Below are 17254 nucleotides of genomic sequence, written 5' to 3' on the forward strand. Positions count from 1 at the left end.
CCTCCTCGTTATATGATCCAGGCTCTCGCATCGTGTTTCACAAAATCCGTATCTCTCGTTTTGTTTCGCTTTCCGATGTTTGCTGCCTAATTCCTCGCTACAGGGTGATGTAATATGAATATTATGAAAAATGATCTATAATCGGCCAGAAAATTCTACACGCGCCTTCTAGATGTAAAATATTATAGCGAAAACGTTTATGCCATTTTATTTTGTTTTTCAATACATACATCGCATAGTTATAATACAGAGATGGCGGCTTTTAAAGCTACTAAGAAGAAATAAATAATTGAACGGGGCAAGTCGGTCGTCGCTCGATCACGTTCGAGCTTCGAGACTTCGAGCAACGATTTCTTCCATCTCCTTACTCGTGTATCTACTTAAATAACAAAATATATATAAAGATATAATTATTAAATTATTAAAAAAATAATACAAATTGCTCGCGTACAATCGTCGAATGTGATTTTGTACCTTTCGGCGTAATTTCCTTATTTCAACTACCGCGTTGAATAACGAGTCGTAATTACGAATATAAATATAAAATAGTCCTCGATTAAAATTTTAACTCGACTTTCTTCAAAAGCGGTTTCTTTCACGCATATTCCACTTGCGTTTCTATCAATCGCTGAAACTCTTCTTCTGATTTAACATCGTCTCGATATTTCGATGAATTCTAGCGATTTGTAATTTCTTCGAAGGATCTCCGTCTTCTATGTAAACGTTCCCGCTGACTTCCGGCCAATCGGATACCACAGGAGTCTCCCTTTTTCGATCTGCAAAAAAGAAGATGTATACCTATATTGTTCGAGTTATTAGTTCGAATACCATTACCACGTCGTACGTTGCGTGGATCGATTAAAACGACACAGCCTGTACAATGTGCTTAGCACATCGGTAATTTGCTGCAGCAACGACATAACCGAAAACGAAGTTTGTAGCCTTTGAGCTATCGGTACAGTAGAAATAGTTGTTCCATGTACCTTTTACCGCTAGAGACGTACAAGCAAGGTTCAAAAATTCGCCGCACGGTGGCAGTTGCGTCGCTCACGATGATTGCATCATCGCGAAACTGTAACAGTTCGGAGCATTCAAACTCGTTTTACCTGTAATTGTGATTTTTTTAGTTACGTCGTTGTTGCAGCAAATGAACGCTATACGTACGTGGTAGGGGTAGATTCTTATTAATTGATTAATTAATGTATATTATAAAATTAGACAACCACAAAACTACGACTTAAATAAACGTATGAATCACATTACACATAACAATTGTTCACAGACTTGAAAAGCCTGAGCACTTGGACATACGAATCTGACTGTTTTAATAAATATCGATGGTGTTGCCAATAAAGACGACAAATAGCAAGGAACGCGAGTCGAGCTATCTCTATACTACAGTATATTCCCATTGAAAATTGTCATCGCCCACTAGCGACGAAAGTGACTCAGATTGAGAACGTATGTTTTCCAGAAGAAACGATAAATTGTTTCTGGACATATTGAAATTGGATTATCGAAACGCCGAAACGACTATACGTTTAAAGGAAGATCGGGTAGAACACACGTTCGTACGAATCTTTTTCGTTACTTTTATGCCTCCTATTCACTCCTGTCTTGAAGCGAGTGCCGTTTGTTATAATACACCCTATAGAATACAGCACAATGTCACGCGAAAAGCATACATTTTCTTCTTACTTTTCAATTATATAGCATTTTTGGGTACATAAAGATACGGAGAAGATTTTTAACGATGAAAATACAATTTAAAAGCGAACAAGCCGATTCAAAGAATTTACTTACCTAAGAGTTTCTCGAGATACTGGCACCTTGTTTCGGGATCACCAGGGTTCATTGGTGCGCCGGCAACCAGTTCGGCTAGTTCCGCCTTGACCATTAAATTTAATCGAGCCGAGATCTCTTCTAGACCCACTGAAAATATCGAACAGTCTTTACTCTACACGAGCTTCGACAACAAATTTAGTTTAGTCTTTGTATATTTTATATTTCCGCATAATCTGTACAATTTGGCAAATTTTAGCACATTCTCGTAAATGCGTAAAAGTCTAATCACGTCCATTTTGTATTGCCATAGAGTAATTTATTTATAGTAATCATTAGTTCCCAACTTTCTGCTATAATTTTCAAACTATAATTATTTTCCTTACGAACGAACGAACTTTCAATTATATTAAGAACAGCAAAGTAAATATAAAGTACAATCGTGTAATTTTTATAAATTAAATATTACATTATTTATTCTATTTATGATTTTTAGGCGACGAAGATGAAGATGAAGAGGTTCGAGTCAACGTCGATGTTGTAGTTTAACAATTTTTAATTTACTATCATTGCTAGAAAATTCGACGTTTACGAAATCCAGTAATTTAGGACACTGATCATTTAAGTTATTGTTCATTGATAATCTAGTGGTACAAGTTGAAACGATCGTATCGCCTGCCCAAGGATGGAATGCGAGTTGAACGACTATGGAATGCAGTTCTGCTTTCTCAAGGCCCCATGGGATGAATCTAACGATAGTCTCGCTCCGGTCTGAAGTCATGTTTCTCTCCCCATGAAGAAAAGCCTGACTAGTCACAGGTCGAAGAACTATTCAGTTAGAAAAACGAATGCCTCGCTTGGCATGCCTCTTCCAACAAGTATTTTCTCAAATTCTACCTTTTGAAATTTAATTCGTATACACTTTGTTGTTACACCACCGATTCGCGTAATTAACACCGACAGAGACGATTCAGAGGAATTTAAATAATTTTTCCAACTCGGACTAAGTATTAAGATTGTAAGAGGTAATCTTGAAATTGTTGGTCGCTTCTTACATGTAGCAATGATACGAAACGGGATCGAAAGACTCGTATAAATGCAAGTGCTACTTTTAAAAGCGTTCTTATAAAAATCATTAAAATTAATTATTAATTATTAAGAAATAGGAAACTGAAATTGTAAGAATCGTCGCTATAATTATACTGCGCGAGTGCGAGAATTACTTTTATACTTGTGCAGCAATGCAAATCGCTTTGCGAAGGTCCGTGTCGGAGAATTATCGTTAATTCGTTACGATTAAGGAACATTGTTAGGGGGATCAGGTAATGGACTCTAACAAAAGAGGCGGGCTATCCTCGGTCCCCTTTAGTAGGCAGAACCAGCAATGAAACGGTACCGAATGCACGACCTTTCGCTTGTATTACCAATCCGTTAGTGAGAATGCCGACAATACCTTCTGATTCCAATTGAGGAACATGTCAAGTACAATTACGTTAGCCAGCGATATCCTTGCGAATTCGTTCGGCTGAGATTCAACGCGAAAGCCTCGTTTCAATGATTCTCCGCCGAATATCACTCTTTTTTTTTTATTATTATCCATAATCAACTCACGATTCATATTTTTAACTTTTGTTCTTGTAAAAGTTCTCCATTTACACCAACAGATTGCCACTTTCCCGGTCACTTCTCGGAAAAATAATACTACGATTGTTACAACGATACAGTAGATTACACGAAACATTATGCGTCTGATCGTAGAATTAACAGCGTCGTACCGGCATCGAAGTCAAAGAGTAGTGGTTCATTCATACCGACTCGTGTGACGATTCAAAGGTTTTCCACAAATGTTCGCTAGCGATGGGATTAAGTGTACATCAGGTGCTTCCTTCTTTCTGTTTCTTTAGCGAAGATCGTTAGTAGCTTGTCAGATTCGTCGCTAGAATCGGGACGCTTATTACCTGCTTCGATCAGGTTTGGAAACAGATGGGAAAAAATAAGAAAGAAACGAAATTGCCCGGAAAATAGTCCTTTGCCTACGCCGAACATCTTGCTTTTAAAAAGATGTACACTTCAACTGCTACAGCTGCGGTCTATTTTGCCGGAAGACAGTAGACAAATTTTCGTCAACTCGAATGACCACTCGAATAAATTTTATCGTTCACACAGGGCAAGATACTATATTGTTTGCTACTTGCTTGCTATATCGGCCGTGTCTGAACGAGCCCGTTACGATGTTCTCTACGAGCACTCTTCGATTTTGTACTAAATAATTGCAACTAAATCGCGGATAGATCGACAAGGGTAGCTGTGCTTGGTCAATAACATTCGTAAAAAGATCGAAGGGATCGAACGGATCGATTCTATCGCTAGATAGTACGCTTCCTCGGGAAGCGTGGGTGGCGGCAAGATGGGGAAGAGGAAAAGGGGAAAAGGGGGTATCGGGAAGAATAGAGGGGACAAGAGAGGGTTCCGGCGTTGATGAGTTCTGCGTAACGCTCGTTATGCAAATGCGGGTAGTAACATCGTACAAACGTTCATTGTAGATTGTAGATCATAACACCATTCGAATTTCTCTCTTCTCTGTACACGTACACTGCCGCTCATAAGTATACGGACATCTGGATTAATTTGTAGCAACAACGTGTGAATTTTACTAATTTTGTACTAGGTGTACAAATTAATGCCGAATTGGTAATTAGAAGCAACATTTGCTACTTTTTCTTTACGCAATCATCAGAATATAAATCTAAATCGCGCATTAGAAGATATTGAAATAATATGTTTTAATTGTAATTACATATTCTCTAATATTCACCGTATGTATATTTGATATTTAAGTAATATAAGAGTATAATATAATACTTGATATAACACGTGTATATTATAAGTAGCTATAGCGATTCAAGTATGATTTAACTGTAGTTTCATAATTAAAATACGTCTTGTCGCAAAATAAACCAACGTCCGGATATTTTTGAGGATGTACATCCATGATGTTGGATTGCCAAGTACTTTGAAACACTTTGAATCGTATTCAATGCCGTAAAATTCCTAAAAGTCTTGGAAGTTGTGAAAGTCATAAAAGTGTTGGAATTTATTGGATATCTTTGAAAGTTCGAAAGATCGGAAATGCACTTGCGCGACCGTGATTTGCACGATTTAGGGAGATTACGGGACTTTCGAGACTTTCTAGACTTGCAAGATTTCCAGGAATTTTAAGGTATTGAATCCTATTCGGAAGTGAATTTCTCAAAACGGTCTCAAAAAATACGAGTGTGCGTCGTGTTCGTCGAGACGCAGAGTCGATGAGCCGCGATCGATCTCGAATACGCGTGCAACCTCTGGTTTGTGAACATCGTAACGGCGATTTGCGAACATTGCCCGTTTACAGCTTTACAGTACTGGACGAACCGTAAGGAATTTAAAGCAGCTGGGTCACGCGATTTCGTACGCGATGTTATTTCAACGTTTCGAAAAATCTTGACAGCCTTCCGAATGCCTTTCCCGCCTTCGTGCCGCTCAATGACGCGAACAATCAGCCGCAATATCACCGAGCAAATGAAAAACCTTCGATTTTATAATTCCATATTAATTCTTATAGTTGCAAATAAATTTCGTATAGAATTAATATAATTCGCATCGAAGCAACGTTTGATATCTGTAACGTGACTAAATAAGTCACGCGCAATATCGAAAAGTTGACAAGATTTGTAAAGCTATTTATTACGAAGGAAATTTAATTCTCAAAAAGGTCGCGAACGTTTATCTCGAAATCTCGAATACGTCGGCATCTGGACAAACCTGGTGATTGTTATAAGACGTTTTCCTCGATACAGAACAAGTTTCGTTTGGAACATTTTTCCAAATAATGTACAATTTAGGAGATATTTGCGTGGATCGATTAGAATGAGACACCTTGTATGTACATTAAATAATTCTTTCGAAAATCCAATATCGTCGAATGAGAGGTTTTTCTAAATATTGGCATGTTGATCGATAAAAACGATACGTAAATGCAGGTATCAGGCTTGTTACGATTAAAGGCAATCCTTACACCGACTTCGATTCGATGATACCAAATGTTCCCAATTAAAGGCACGTATCTCGCGAGTGATATGTATAATCATTGATGACATAAGTTGGTAAACGAGTACAAAGAGAACGCGGAACGGAGCATCACGAAAGAAATGAGAAGCATCGGATACCGGGACGTCATATCCGGGCGTGATAGATCGAGCCAAGGTGAGCAGAGGTCGTGAGCGGCCCTCTAATGAAGAAAATCTGTCTTGCATTTTAAAGGACTTCTTATCCCCCTCCAAGGAAACATATAACAATCCTTCGGAATCGAATGTAACAAAATACCAGAACGCGAAATATTACCTATTACTAATGCTTGGTACACTCAATAGTGTACACTCGATAGTAGTGTAATACACACGGCAGGCGATATTTCCGGGTATAATTACAAGTATAGGTCATTTGCAGCTTTATTAAAAAGTTATGGTAAAAATACAAAATACCCACAGGAATACCGAGTAGATCTTCATATCGATAGGAACATTGACCATGACTATTAATAGCTAATGATTATATCGATTGTAAATCTATTCTTGTCTTATAGCACCGAAACCACGAGTCCATTCCTTCCATACTTCGTGCTTTTATTACAACTTTTTGATAAAGCTTTGTTTAACCTACGTTTATACAACATTTTCTGCTTCGTTACACCCATAAAATACAGTGACAGGGTTCGGCTGGCATTCGCGTGGACACCGCGTGATATATATTTCTCATAGGAATTCAGAGCGATTCGTTTAGCAACCTTTAAATTGTAAAAGATCTCTTCTTCCGCCCTTAACGGGGAACTCAATTTTCCTACTGTGCAATCATTTCATAAAGCTTCGTTTCTATGCGTAAGCAACAATAGATGTAATTACTAGACTGCGAATATTTATGCAAATTCATTTTTTTTATGAACATAATTAACGACAAGTAGGAAAGCTAAGCAGAGATTTTGGTTCGTCCATTACGTTGTAACGAGTATGTTGCTTTGAATATTCTATATATTTTCGTAAATTGTGCGCGTTCGATGCATCTTCGCATCGCGAAATTTTCCATAAACGCAGGAAAATCCGCAGTCCAGTGATTACTAATAACAAGTTGAATTCTTACCGGGCTCGAAGTTTTTCTTCATGCGACGCCACTGTCTCGCGTAGACCAAAGCCGAGCATCCTGCGACCAGAAAAAAGAGAATACAGGCACACACCGCAAGGATCAGCGCGACCGTTTGCCAGTCCCACAGGATTCTCTGCTTGGAAGTAGCTGCGCTCCTTGGATAAGAAGACTCGTTCGATACCTAGAATTTCGTTGTAAAATTAACGTTCCATTCGTTGATGAACAAACCCCAAATACACAGAGTGTATCGCAACATGTGGGACTCATTTCAGGGATGAACAGAAGGCATAAAAACAATGAACATACTTCCTATCTGATCTTGTCTCAAATTTATTACTCTGTATTATTCGATTATACACCTGGAATTTTTGAGAGATCACGAAACTTTGATAGGACAACTGCAAACTTGCGTACAGACCGAGGCCTTCGGACGTTTCAAGGGCCTTCTATGAAGGTAAACTGTTGCGAATTGTTGAAACACAAAAGTAAATGACCGTAACTTTGAAACAAAATCAGATCGGACGCACGTTCACGTGGACTTTCGTTATTGTTTCTCGTGCCCACTCCTGAAATGGGTCTCACGCGTTGTGACACACCCTGTCACTGATAAATCACTTGTCTTTCAACGTGATGAATTCAGCTAAGTGAATAACTGGACATGCATGGGAAATGGATGGATGGATTTCCGATAACCAACTTAATACCGTAGACCTTATATACCTGGTCCTTCGTTTTCGATTGGATATCTGGCTGCGAATTGTCAGCAAAATCCTTCGACTCTTGCCTAATCTGTTGCTGGTCCAGGTCGGGGAACCTCCATAACACCTTCGAGGTAACCGCTTCGAGGCTCCTTTGGCCGGTTTCCGGTCGTTTCCTGGTCGAGAGGAAAGACCAGTCGAGCTCGAGAGCGGAGAGCGGTCCGCAAATAGCATCCTTGTAAACGGCGCAGGGACTCAAAGTGAATTCAGGAGCGCATCTGGTGCAAGGCCAACAGGTGGCACGCTCGACCGACCAAAATTCGAAACCCGGTTTACAGACCGGATATCGGGGAGCGGATGTCGAGCAGCCAGCCTTGCGGAGACCGACCAATAGCAGCAACACGGCCAACAGATATGCCCGATTAGGCTCCCGAGGCATCACCTAAAACAATTTCCACGCTTGTTACCTTTCGACCAATTCCTTGATCGCTGGAGCAATCATAACGATATTAAGGAAAATTTGTATGCAAGCAATGAAAACGTTCGTTGTACGAAACAACGATAAATAATTGCAAAGTCCTCGGTTAACACGCATTTTTTAATTTTTATCGGTTGTAACATCTCTCGACGAGACACTCAGAGTCTAAGTGTTTTCCATCTCGTTAGAATTTGATCACAGACAGTTTCCAGTAGAAACGAACGAGATACACGTAAAACGTGATCTACGTATACGAAGTTGCCTTAAATGTATAAATCTCTGATCCTAGAAATTGAATTGTAAACTTAAAAAAGCTCATCCTTAAACGAGGGAGGAACGGTAAATAGCAAATAGAAATAAATACGATAATTGATAAAAATCTAGCAAATAATTATCATGTATTTGAATTTAAATGACGGTAAAAGAAGTAATATACAGGCTCGTATTAATCGGTCCACGCAAATATCCCCTAAACTGTACGATATTCGGATATTCGAAGGAACGTTTCAGATAAAACTTGTTCTGTTTCAAGGGGGACGTCTTATGACGACTACCAGACTTGTCCAGGTGGAGGGGTTCTCGAGATCTCAAGGTGACCTTTGGTTTCTTAAATGGAACTATACATTGTTTTTTATACACCGTTCTGCATGTGGTGTTTAATTCTCTAACAAAGAGTATTAAGCTGCTTCTATCCGAAATTAAAAGTTATAGAATTTCCTCTATAATTTTAATTTTATTTTAATATTATAATAATTCTTTTAGAATTTTAATTTTAATTGATAAATATTTATATTAAGGAGATACTTGTTGCATCAAGAGATATGAAAACAAAATATTGATTATAATATCGATGCAATAATTATAACGATTCTATGTATATAACTATCGTAATCATATAAATAATTCTAATTTATATTAATTTTATTGACTGTATATATGCAGGGAAAGAATGAAACAAAAGATAAAACATTCGTGAGGACAAAAATGTATTTTTTAAACAACTCGTTGAAACAATCGAGCGTGTAAAGTGGCCATTTAACCGGCAAAACCGGCCAGACCGTTTCCACTTCCGGCTCGTTTGCGATGTAATTACATCCGTAGTTGTATCCCGAGCGGGGTATAGTCATGAGTATGCGTACGCACGCGCATTAGAATAGTTTTGACATGAATCAATTGACCGCGATTTGGTTGTGACTTTGCTACGATTTTTCTTTAATATTAGTATATACATATACATGCATATGTATCATGACTAATCGTTAACGACAAATATACTGTAATTAGTAAAACGTGTTTCTCAACAACTGTACATTTTAATAAGATTAGTTCGTATGGATTGTCCTTCAACGTCAACAATCTACGCATTAATTAATTCGTAAATGCTCGGTATTCCAAATTAAACAAAATTAAATAAAAGATATAGTAGTAGTAGATTTCGAATGACGATTAAGGTTCGATTCAATCGGTCATCGGACGAATGAAATGATTAGAAATAGAAAATTGTGTCGCTCAAATAGAAAGCGTAACGTTCTATCCGAGGCGAAGGTTTCTCCCGGGCTATTTAAAATTTGATGCGCGCGCTTCTACCAATCGTACTTCTCGATTGCGTGGCAAACATACGCAGTTCGCGTACTAGAATCACAGCAACACAAAACGGCTATACACCGTAGATCTCTCGATACTTTGGCCAAGTTCTTTGACAAAAGTTAGCAGCTAATGTAAAGATTTATAATGCATAACCCTAATAACAAATTCATAGTTAACTACTTAAATTATTCAATATTAAGTAATCATAATTTGAATCGCCTATAATATAGAACTCGCTTTATCAATATTAAATGTAACATATGTATTACATTTACCTCGAAAATAATTTCTAAACACGATATAATTTTATTAAATATTTATAATTTAATTAATAGGCTATGAACTGTACTATCGTTAAGAGATTTTACTGTTGTTTGGATTTTATGAACTTATAGATAAATTTATATAGTTCAATAATTTTGCACTGTCTTCCAATATAAAATAAAATTTGATTCAACCAATTAATATCTATATCAATTCTTTAGTATTAGTATCGTAATAACTGCTATTAACATATATTATACGACCATTCATAAATCTCATTGACATTCTCTACGTTCGCTGTGTCATTGAATACGCGCATAAAAGTCAACTAAGCCATTTCGCTATATTTTACATCTTATCGTAAATGCACTTTAAATTAGATCTTTCAACGCTTTTTAGTTTTATTTGTTTTATAATTATAATCTTGATATAAAATCGTGATACGTAAAAATGTGAAATAATTTAAATATAATCTTTATTCGATTTAAAGTAACTTGTTGATAGATTTATCTTTGACAATTGTGTGCATCATAATACAAACTAATAAGTATATATGAATTACTATAAGATATGCTCGTCATACCAAATATTAGATCAACTATCATCAAACAAATAGTATACTACTAAAATTTTACAAATAGATATAGTACCTGCAACGAAAAGTGTAATAAATCAAATCAAAAACTGACTAGAAGTGAACATATTTTATCAAATTAGAATGATACTTAAAGAAATACATACTGACAGTTCATTTATATAAAGAAATGTATGTCTATATAATGATACATACGCTGCCTTCGATAAATGCAGGTCTGTCATGACGCAATCCAATCGATGTATCCAAGATCGATCACCGGGAGAGAAACCGACAAAACATCCAGGATACACAAAATATCATTGAACTTTCCATTCGAACGAGATCACGGTTGATTTATTTAGACCAAGTTCTACAAGTCCTAAACCTTCTTAGAATCAAAGTTAACAAAAATCCTTTTTCCGCATATTGGAATACAAATAGAGAAAGGCGGTATTTCAAAAAATCTCCACTGCCACGAAATAGACGCGCACCGCCCGCCGACCACAATACAACTGACTAGACTGGTTATTCTAATTTCCGCCCACGATCCTCCCTTGGAAAGAGAACGCGTTCATGAGAAAGAAAGAGATGTTGAAAGGAAAGAGATACGGAAAGAAACTTAGAGCTGGAAGAAGATGAAAGAAGACAGAGGGAGCCACGCGGTGAAACACAAAAAAAGAAAAGTAGCGATGGCTTCAAACGTCGCTACCTATCGTTGACAGTATAGTTTTATAGTAAAAAGATAATGTTTCGCTAACTCGAAATGTATGATCATCGCTAATTATTATATCGCTTATTATTAAGAACATAATGAAATCCGAGATGTATTAAATGTATTACATATATTACATTTATTACATGTGTAATTAAGTCAAAGTAAATAAAGTGAAATATATTAGAATTTAATTAACATGTCATTTCTTTGTAACATCTAATATAAAATATATAAAATATATAAACAAAATTAAATATTGTAACTTATAACTATATAACTTAGGATCGATGACATTTCGTATATATATACCTTAAATGTAATTTTGACAATCTCATTGAAAAAATTTTAACACAACTTTATCAAATTTTAATGAATTCCTTTAATATATATGTTATTACACAAATTTTGCATAAGTGTTTTTTTCTAATATTTATATCGAAGAACTTTTGAAATTTTTTAAATTTGTCAAGGGAAATGTTAATTTCAAATTTTGAAGATAAAGAATATAATGTAGAAAATATAATACACCTGATAATAATAATACATACATACAAAATCTTAATTCAAGTTTATCAAGTTAATAGTTATACAATATTTATATACATATGTTATTGATTTTAATTCGTGTTTAATTTTTTTAGTCAGAAAGTCGACATTCGGTTAGTTTATAAGTATATAAGTACATTAAATTTGTTAGATACCATTAAATTATTTATGAAAAAATATTTATCTAACTCGCTATAAAAAAGGATAGTCTTTTACTTTCGCGCCATCTTGAATTACTGAGCGATTGTCTTCTAAGAAAACAGTGATAATCTAGTTATGAAAACTGAAACTAAAATAAAACAAAGCCTCGGTAGGATAACGCTTTAAGATATGATGTCTTAACAATAAACTAGATATTGATTTTCCTTTAAATAACTTTTAACTTATTACATTTATTAAAAACAATTCCAAAGTTCAAACATTGAATGTCAATAAGATTTTATGTAGTTAATAATTTTCTAACATAAGTATCAAAACTTCGAACTATTTATATATCTAATTCTTCCTAATATTTTATTGATATAGAATTCAATATTTAATAATGTGAAAATAAAATTAAGAAAATTCTAACCTTAAAATTGAATTTCATACATTCGTGAAACAAATGGAAGTTATTATTTATTATTTTTAAATTATTAGTACATGACTCTTTTATACTAAATTTTACTCATGAATGTCTTTGTTAATATAAATATGACTTTAAGTGACCTTAACGCTTTAAATTCAATATAATTTTCAAATTAATACTACTAGCTTTCTTAATGTCTAAATGTTTAAATTAATGAGATCAAAACATTTTGATTTACGATGTGTTAATAAAATTTTAAATACATTTTCAGATTCCTCTAAGGAGGCATCGACAAGGCAAGCAACCTTAACAGTTGGTGTGATTTTCATTGCTTCGTTATCAGCATTATTTTATGCTTATACTAGTTTTCCAGAACTTACTGAGTAAGAAAACATTGTAATAAAGTTTTATATAAAGAAATATTTTAATTTATTATATTACAGAGATGAGCGACAATACATGAAATTGCCATTACATATTGAAGAAGCTAAAAGTTTGGGTAAACTTCTCGGACGATATAAAGATCTTTATTATTTTCAAGTGCTTGCTGGATTATTTATTACATATATTTTGTATCCTTCAATATTAAATCTTTTAATTTCAGAATAATTCATAAACTTTAAAAATATGCTATTTCATATTTATCTAAGTAATATTCTACTTTTCACGTATAATATTATATTCAATTATTTTTAAATGTTAACATATAAGTGTTTAAAAGTATAATTTATAGGATAACCCTTAACATAGATTTAGCTTACAAACTTTTGCTATTCCAGGTTCTATTTTCCTTTCGATCCTTTCTGGTTTTCTTTTCCCCTTTCCTTTAGCTTTGTTATTAGTATGCAGTTGCAGCGCAATAGGAGCATCACTTTGCTACTTTCTTTCTTCACTTTTGGGACGTAGATTACTTTTTAAATACTTCCCAGAAAAAGCAAGGGAATGGACGTTAACAGTAAAGAAGCACAGAGACCACCTTTTTAATTATATGCTATTTCTTCGAATAACTCCATTACTACCAAATTGGTTTATAAATTTAGCCAGTCCTGTAATTGGAGTGCCTCTTGTACCATTTGCTTTAGGCACATTTTTTGGAGTTGCTCCACCATCTTTTGTTGCTATTCAAGCAGGTCAGACATTACAAAACTTAACTTCATCTTCTGACGCATGGTCGTGGAATAGCATTATAATATTATGTATATTTGCTGTATTATCATTAGTACCTGTTTTATTTAAACAAAAACTACAACAAAAATATGATTAAACTTTAGGGAAGAAATTTTGAACAGATTTATTTATTTAAAGAAATATGTGCTTTATCTTAATATTTAAAACATAAAGCAAATTAAGTTGTATTTAAAACATTCAATTCCAATAAACAAAATTTTTTTTATATTATTACATTGTTATATAAAGTCTTAAATACAATTAGATTTCTTTTTCTTTTTTTTCTAATTGTAACTTAATTTGTATCAATTCCATGTGTTGATGTTTTTTCTATTTTTTATACTGTAATATCATGCATTTACTAATAAATTACAACTTTACAAAATGAGCACAAATTTAGATTGTTATTTCGTAAATATTAATGTATCGTTTTATGTAAAATCAGTTGTATGTTTTTCACAAAAGCAGTTATTTAGAAAATTGTTTAAAGGGAAAGGGGTAACAATAAAACCAATTGTACTAGTGAAAAATTTTTGTAGTGGAAACATAGTTATATAAAATTAATATAATTGAAAGAGTAATTCAGCAGAACGAAGTCATATAACTAATGGTAATACTAGTTGAATTCAAAGCTGGAAGGCTGACTGGTCGCCAATACCACCAGTTGTACCATACTAAAAGAGAAACATAATTTTGAAAGTATCTTGTTTAATGTATCAATTATGATATATGTAATATTCAAAACATTAATTTAAATTAATGGACATTCATTTCTGTTAATGTTAGACACTGTCAAGAATAAAGTAAATAGTTTAAATAATAAAACGTATGTTCATCAACTTCTTTAACTGACTATAAATTAAGATACTTACAAGCTTTTCCAGCAGATAATAATACTATGATGGACTCGCAAGATGCACTACATTCTGGACTTGCTATCATTTTTATCAATCTTGTACCAGCTGTACACCTTATCATTATATTACTACATTCAGGATTTGGCTAAAGTTTTAGAAATAGTATTTATTAAAGAAGTTATACTGCAAGCAATATGCTTAATTCTAACATAACATTATTTTTAACATCTATTGTCAATTAAAATAATACAGCAGACATATATTGAAATATTACAGCTATTTTGTAATGCTTCTTGCAACAAACATTTTGAATATTACTATTTACACAATAATTAATTTTATTATTATATCGATGTTCTTTATGAAGCAATATTTCATGCAAACCAAAAGCTTTTAATAAAATAACATCTTACTAAAGAGTAAGGTGGAGAATTTGGTTCATCAAAAATAATAAATCTTTCTGTGCTTTGTTCCCACCAATTTGGTGTATCAACAGGTTTTGGAAATAACTTTCTCAAAATTCTTCCTGTTGTCATGCTATTAATTCTCCATGTAATATGATTATTTAAATTTTTAGAACGATTTAAATCCATATTTTTTTCCATAATATCTTGAATATCTCTAAAATATTAAAGCTTTTATTTACAAACTTTTGTTTAAGGCACCTTAGTATTTTTGTTTATATATAATACCTGTAAGTTTTATTGTTAGAAAATACTCTCATAGCATCTTTCTTAAATACTCTTGAATTTTGCCATAATAATTGTTGTATATCTTCCATATGAACTTGAGATAAATTTTCTGTTTTTGTATAAGGAATGCCAAGATTAAAAGACCTAGATATATGATGGCTACTTAAATCAGGTACAAAATGTACAACACTACAGGGCCAACAATCCATATCATTTACATAAAAATATGGATTTTCTAATATGCACCATTCGTCATATAATTCTAAAAGGCAAAAATATAAAAACATATACATAATTGAATAAATCAAGTAGTAACAATATGAAATTTTAGTGGAAAACTATTATTAAAATCAATTATTGTTAATGTTATATAAAGTGAGATTTAAGAAATAACTACTGATGTCTTATATTCCAATGTATATTTATTGTATATCATTTTCTTTTTTCTAATTTACATGTTTTGTATATATATACTTTATGTTTTTATAAAGAATTTTTTATCAAATTCTATAACAATAATGAATGATCTAATGATAATAAAATATAAAAAATTTAATAAAAATTTTAAATAAATATTTTTAAGCCGCCGCTAATGAAATTGTTAACAAAATATAGTATGTGTAATATAAATTATAATATCAACATACCAGATAAAGAGGGATAATGTTGAATTATTGGTACAGCTATTTTTCTAAGTAATTTTAAGCCTGGATAGATGGAATTCTGTAAATTCCTCAGTAGCATCACACCTAAGAACTTTTTATCAAAGGATATAAAACATATAATTATTATAAATAATAATGTAACCATACTTTTCATAAAGAAACGAAAATTAACTTTCTTCTTTTTCTTCTCAAGAGTACGAAAGGAATTTTGTAAAGCTTTATTGATTTCATTTTCCGTAATATCATTTTCGCGTGCAAATTGACGAATCTTTTTCAATTGTTTTTTATACACCTCCAAATCAACCATTTTTTAAGAAACAAAATAAAAATGATAAATGAGAATTAACATTCATTGGAATCGATAATATATAATAGCATATATATACATATATATATATATATATATATATATATATATATCGTGTAATTTACAACATTTTAATAAACATTCACATAGCAATTAAAAGTATGTATGTATACATCGTATTCCATTACAAATTACAAAATGAAGTACATATACACTAGATCTGCAAATCTATATTTAAACACAGCTGCGCTCTCTATCAGGAGATTGTTGAACTATTTATGATACTAAAATGACAATAATATATAAGGATGCAAAGTCTATCCTATATACTCGTCTGTGATATGGCCATTGGCTAAATACATATATTAACTATTTGACTAAATACATTATACATTGACTATTAACCTGACATAATATGCAATTTTGTGTCTTACGTCAAAGATGCTTCTTGTTTAGATCTAAAATTTTTGCGCCCGTTTTCACACACCTCCGCCCTTCAAAACCATTTTGCAATAATTTAGACAAGTGAAGGAGATTTTAACGTCAAATAAGATTACTTTTAATTCACCGTGTCGATAAAATTAGTTGTAGCTAGTTCTAATGATTATTCATTATATAATTCAATATATTACTTGCTATGTAATTATATTTAAGATCTAGAATATCATTTACTTTATAACAAATGCTATGAATTATTAATTTCTTAAATATTGCATAAATTGAGACTTTATTATTTACACTAGTTCTAAACAAACAGATGTAGAATAATTATATTGCCAAAATAAGTATGAATGATACGTTATTCATGTCAACATTAAATTAAATTTGTTAATAGACACGCACACATGTGTTGTACGTAATACAGATACTTAAATGTTTTAGTCGCTATATAATTAATTTCAATTGTAGAGATTACTGCATAATTTTTTAAATTTCATTAATAAATAGATTTTGTTAAACAAATTAATGTAATGGTAGATGGCAATATCATCTGTTCTTGTCGCACAATCCTGCATTCTTTGTCCTATGGACAAATCATATGCTGCCATCTATTAAAGGCGGAAGGAACAGCAACTTGAAGAATGTAATGACAGATGGCACTACATGGTTTGTCCGGAGACAAACCACGCAAGATTGCGTTGCAAAGACAGACTACATGAATGATCCTACACGGAG

The 17254-nt window shown here is 33.0% G+C and overlaps 3 protein-coding genes across 5 annotated transcripts; 1 reads left to right on the forward strand and 2 right to left on the reverse strand.

The window, feature by feature from the left end:
- Positions 1-192: 192 nt before the first annotated feature.
- LOC126926002 (tumor necrosis factor receptor superfamily member wengen) lies at positions 193-11082 on the reverse strand. The gene is made up of 5 exons (XM_050742054.1): positions 10775-11082; positions 7678-8097; positions 6955-7138; positions 1804-1932; positions 193-776 (listed from the first exon to the last, which is right to left on the reverse strand). Exons 2-5 carry the CDS (start codon positions 8092-8094, stop codon positions 622-624), a joined length of 885 nt encoding a protein of 294 aa, XP_050598011.1. The 5' UTR covers positions 8095-8097; positions 10775-11082; the 3' UTR covers positions 193-621.
- A 915-nt stretch (positions 11083-11997) lies between these two features.
- LOC126926200 (transmembrane protein 41B) lies at positions 11998-14382 on the forward strand. Its single transcript, XM_050742365.1, has 4 exons — positions 11998-12132; positions 12662-12773; positions 12834-12962; positions 13147-14382. The coding sequence occupies exons 1-4, from the start codon at positions 12099-12101 to the stop codon at positions 13652-13654; spliced, it is 783 nt and encodes a 260-aa protein (XP_050598322.1). The 5' UTR covers positions 11998-12098; the 3' UTR covers positions 13655-14382.
- LOC126926198 (uncharacterized) lies at positions 13147-17154 on the reverse strand. Of its 3 annotated transcripts, none has more exons than XM_050742360.1 (5): positions 15754-17154; positions 15107-15368; positions 14828-15035; positions 14430-14559; positions 13147-13633 (listed from the first exon to the last, which is right to left on the reverse strand). In XM_050742360.1, exons 1-5 carry the CDS (start codon positions 16076-16078, stop codon positions 13623-13625), a joined length of 936 nt encoding a protein of 311 aa, XP_050598317.1. In that variant the 5' UTR covers positions 16079-17154; the 3' UTR covers positions 13147-13622. The 3 variants fall into 3 exon arrangements, with proteins under 3 accessions (XP_050598317.1, XP_050598316.1, XP_050598318.1); XM_050742359.1 differs by lacking the exon at positions 13147-13633 and adding an exon at positions 14072-14231; XM_050742361.1 differs by lacking the exons at positions 13147-13633; positions 14430-14559 and adding an exon at positions 14072-14231.
- Positions 17155-17254: the final 100 nt, after the last annotated feature.

This window comes from Bombus affinis, chromosome 17, assembly GCF_024516045.1.
Source record: "Bombus affinis isolate iyBomAffi1 chromosome 17, iyBomAffi1.2, whole genome shotgun sequence".
NCBI lineage: Eukaryota > Metazoa > Arthropoda > Insecta > Hymenoptera > Apidae > Bombus > Bombus affinis.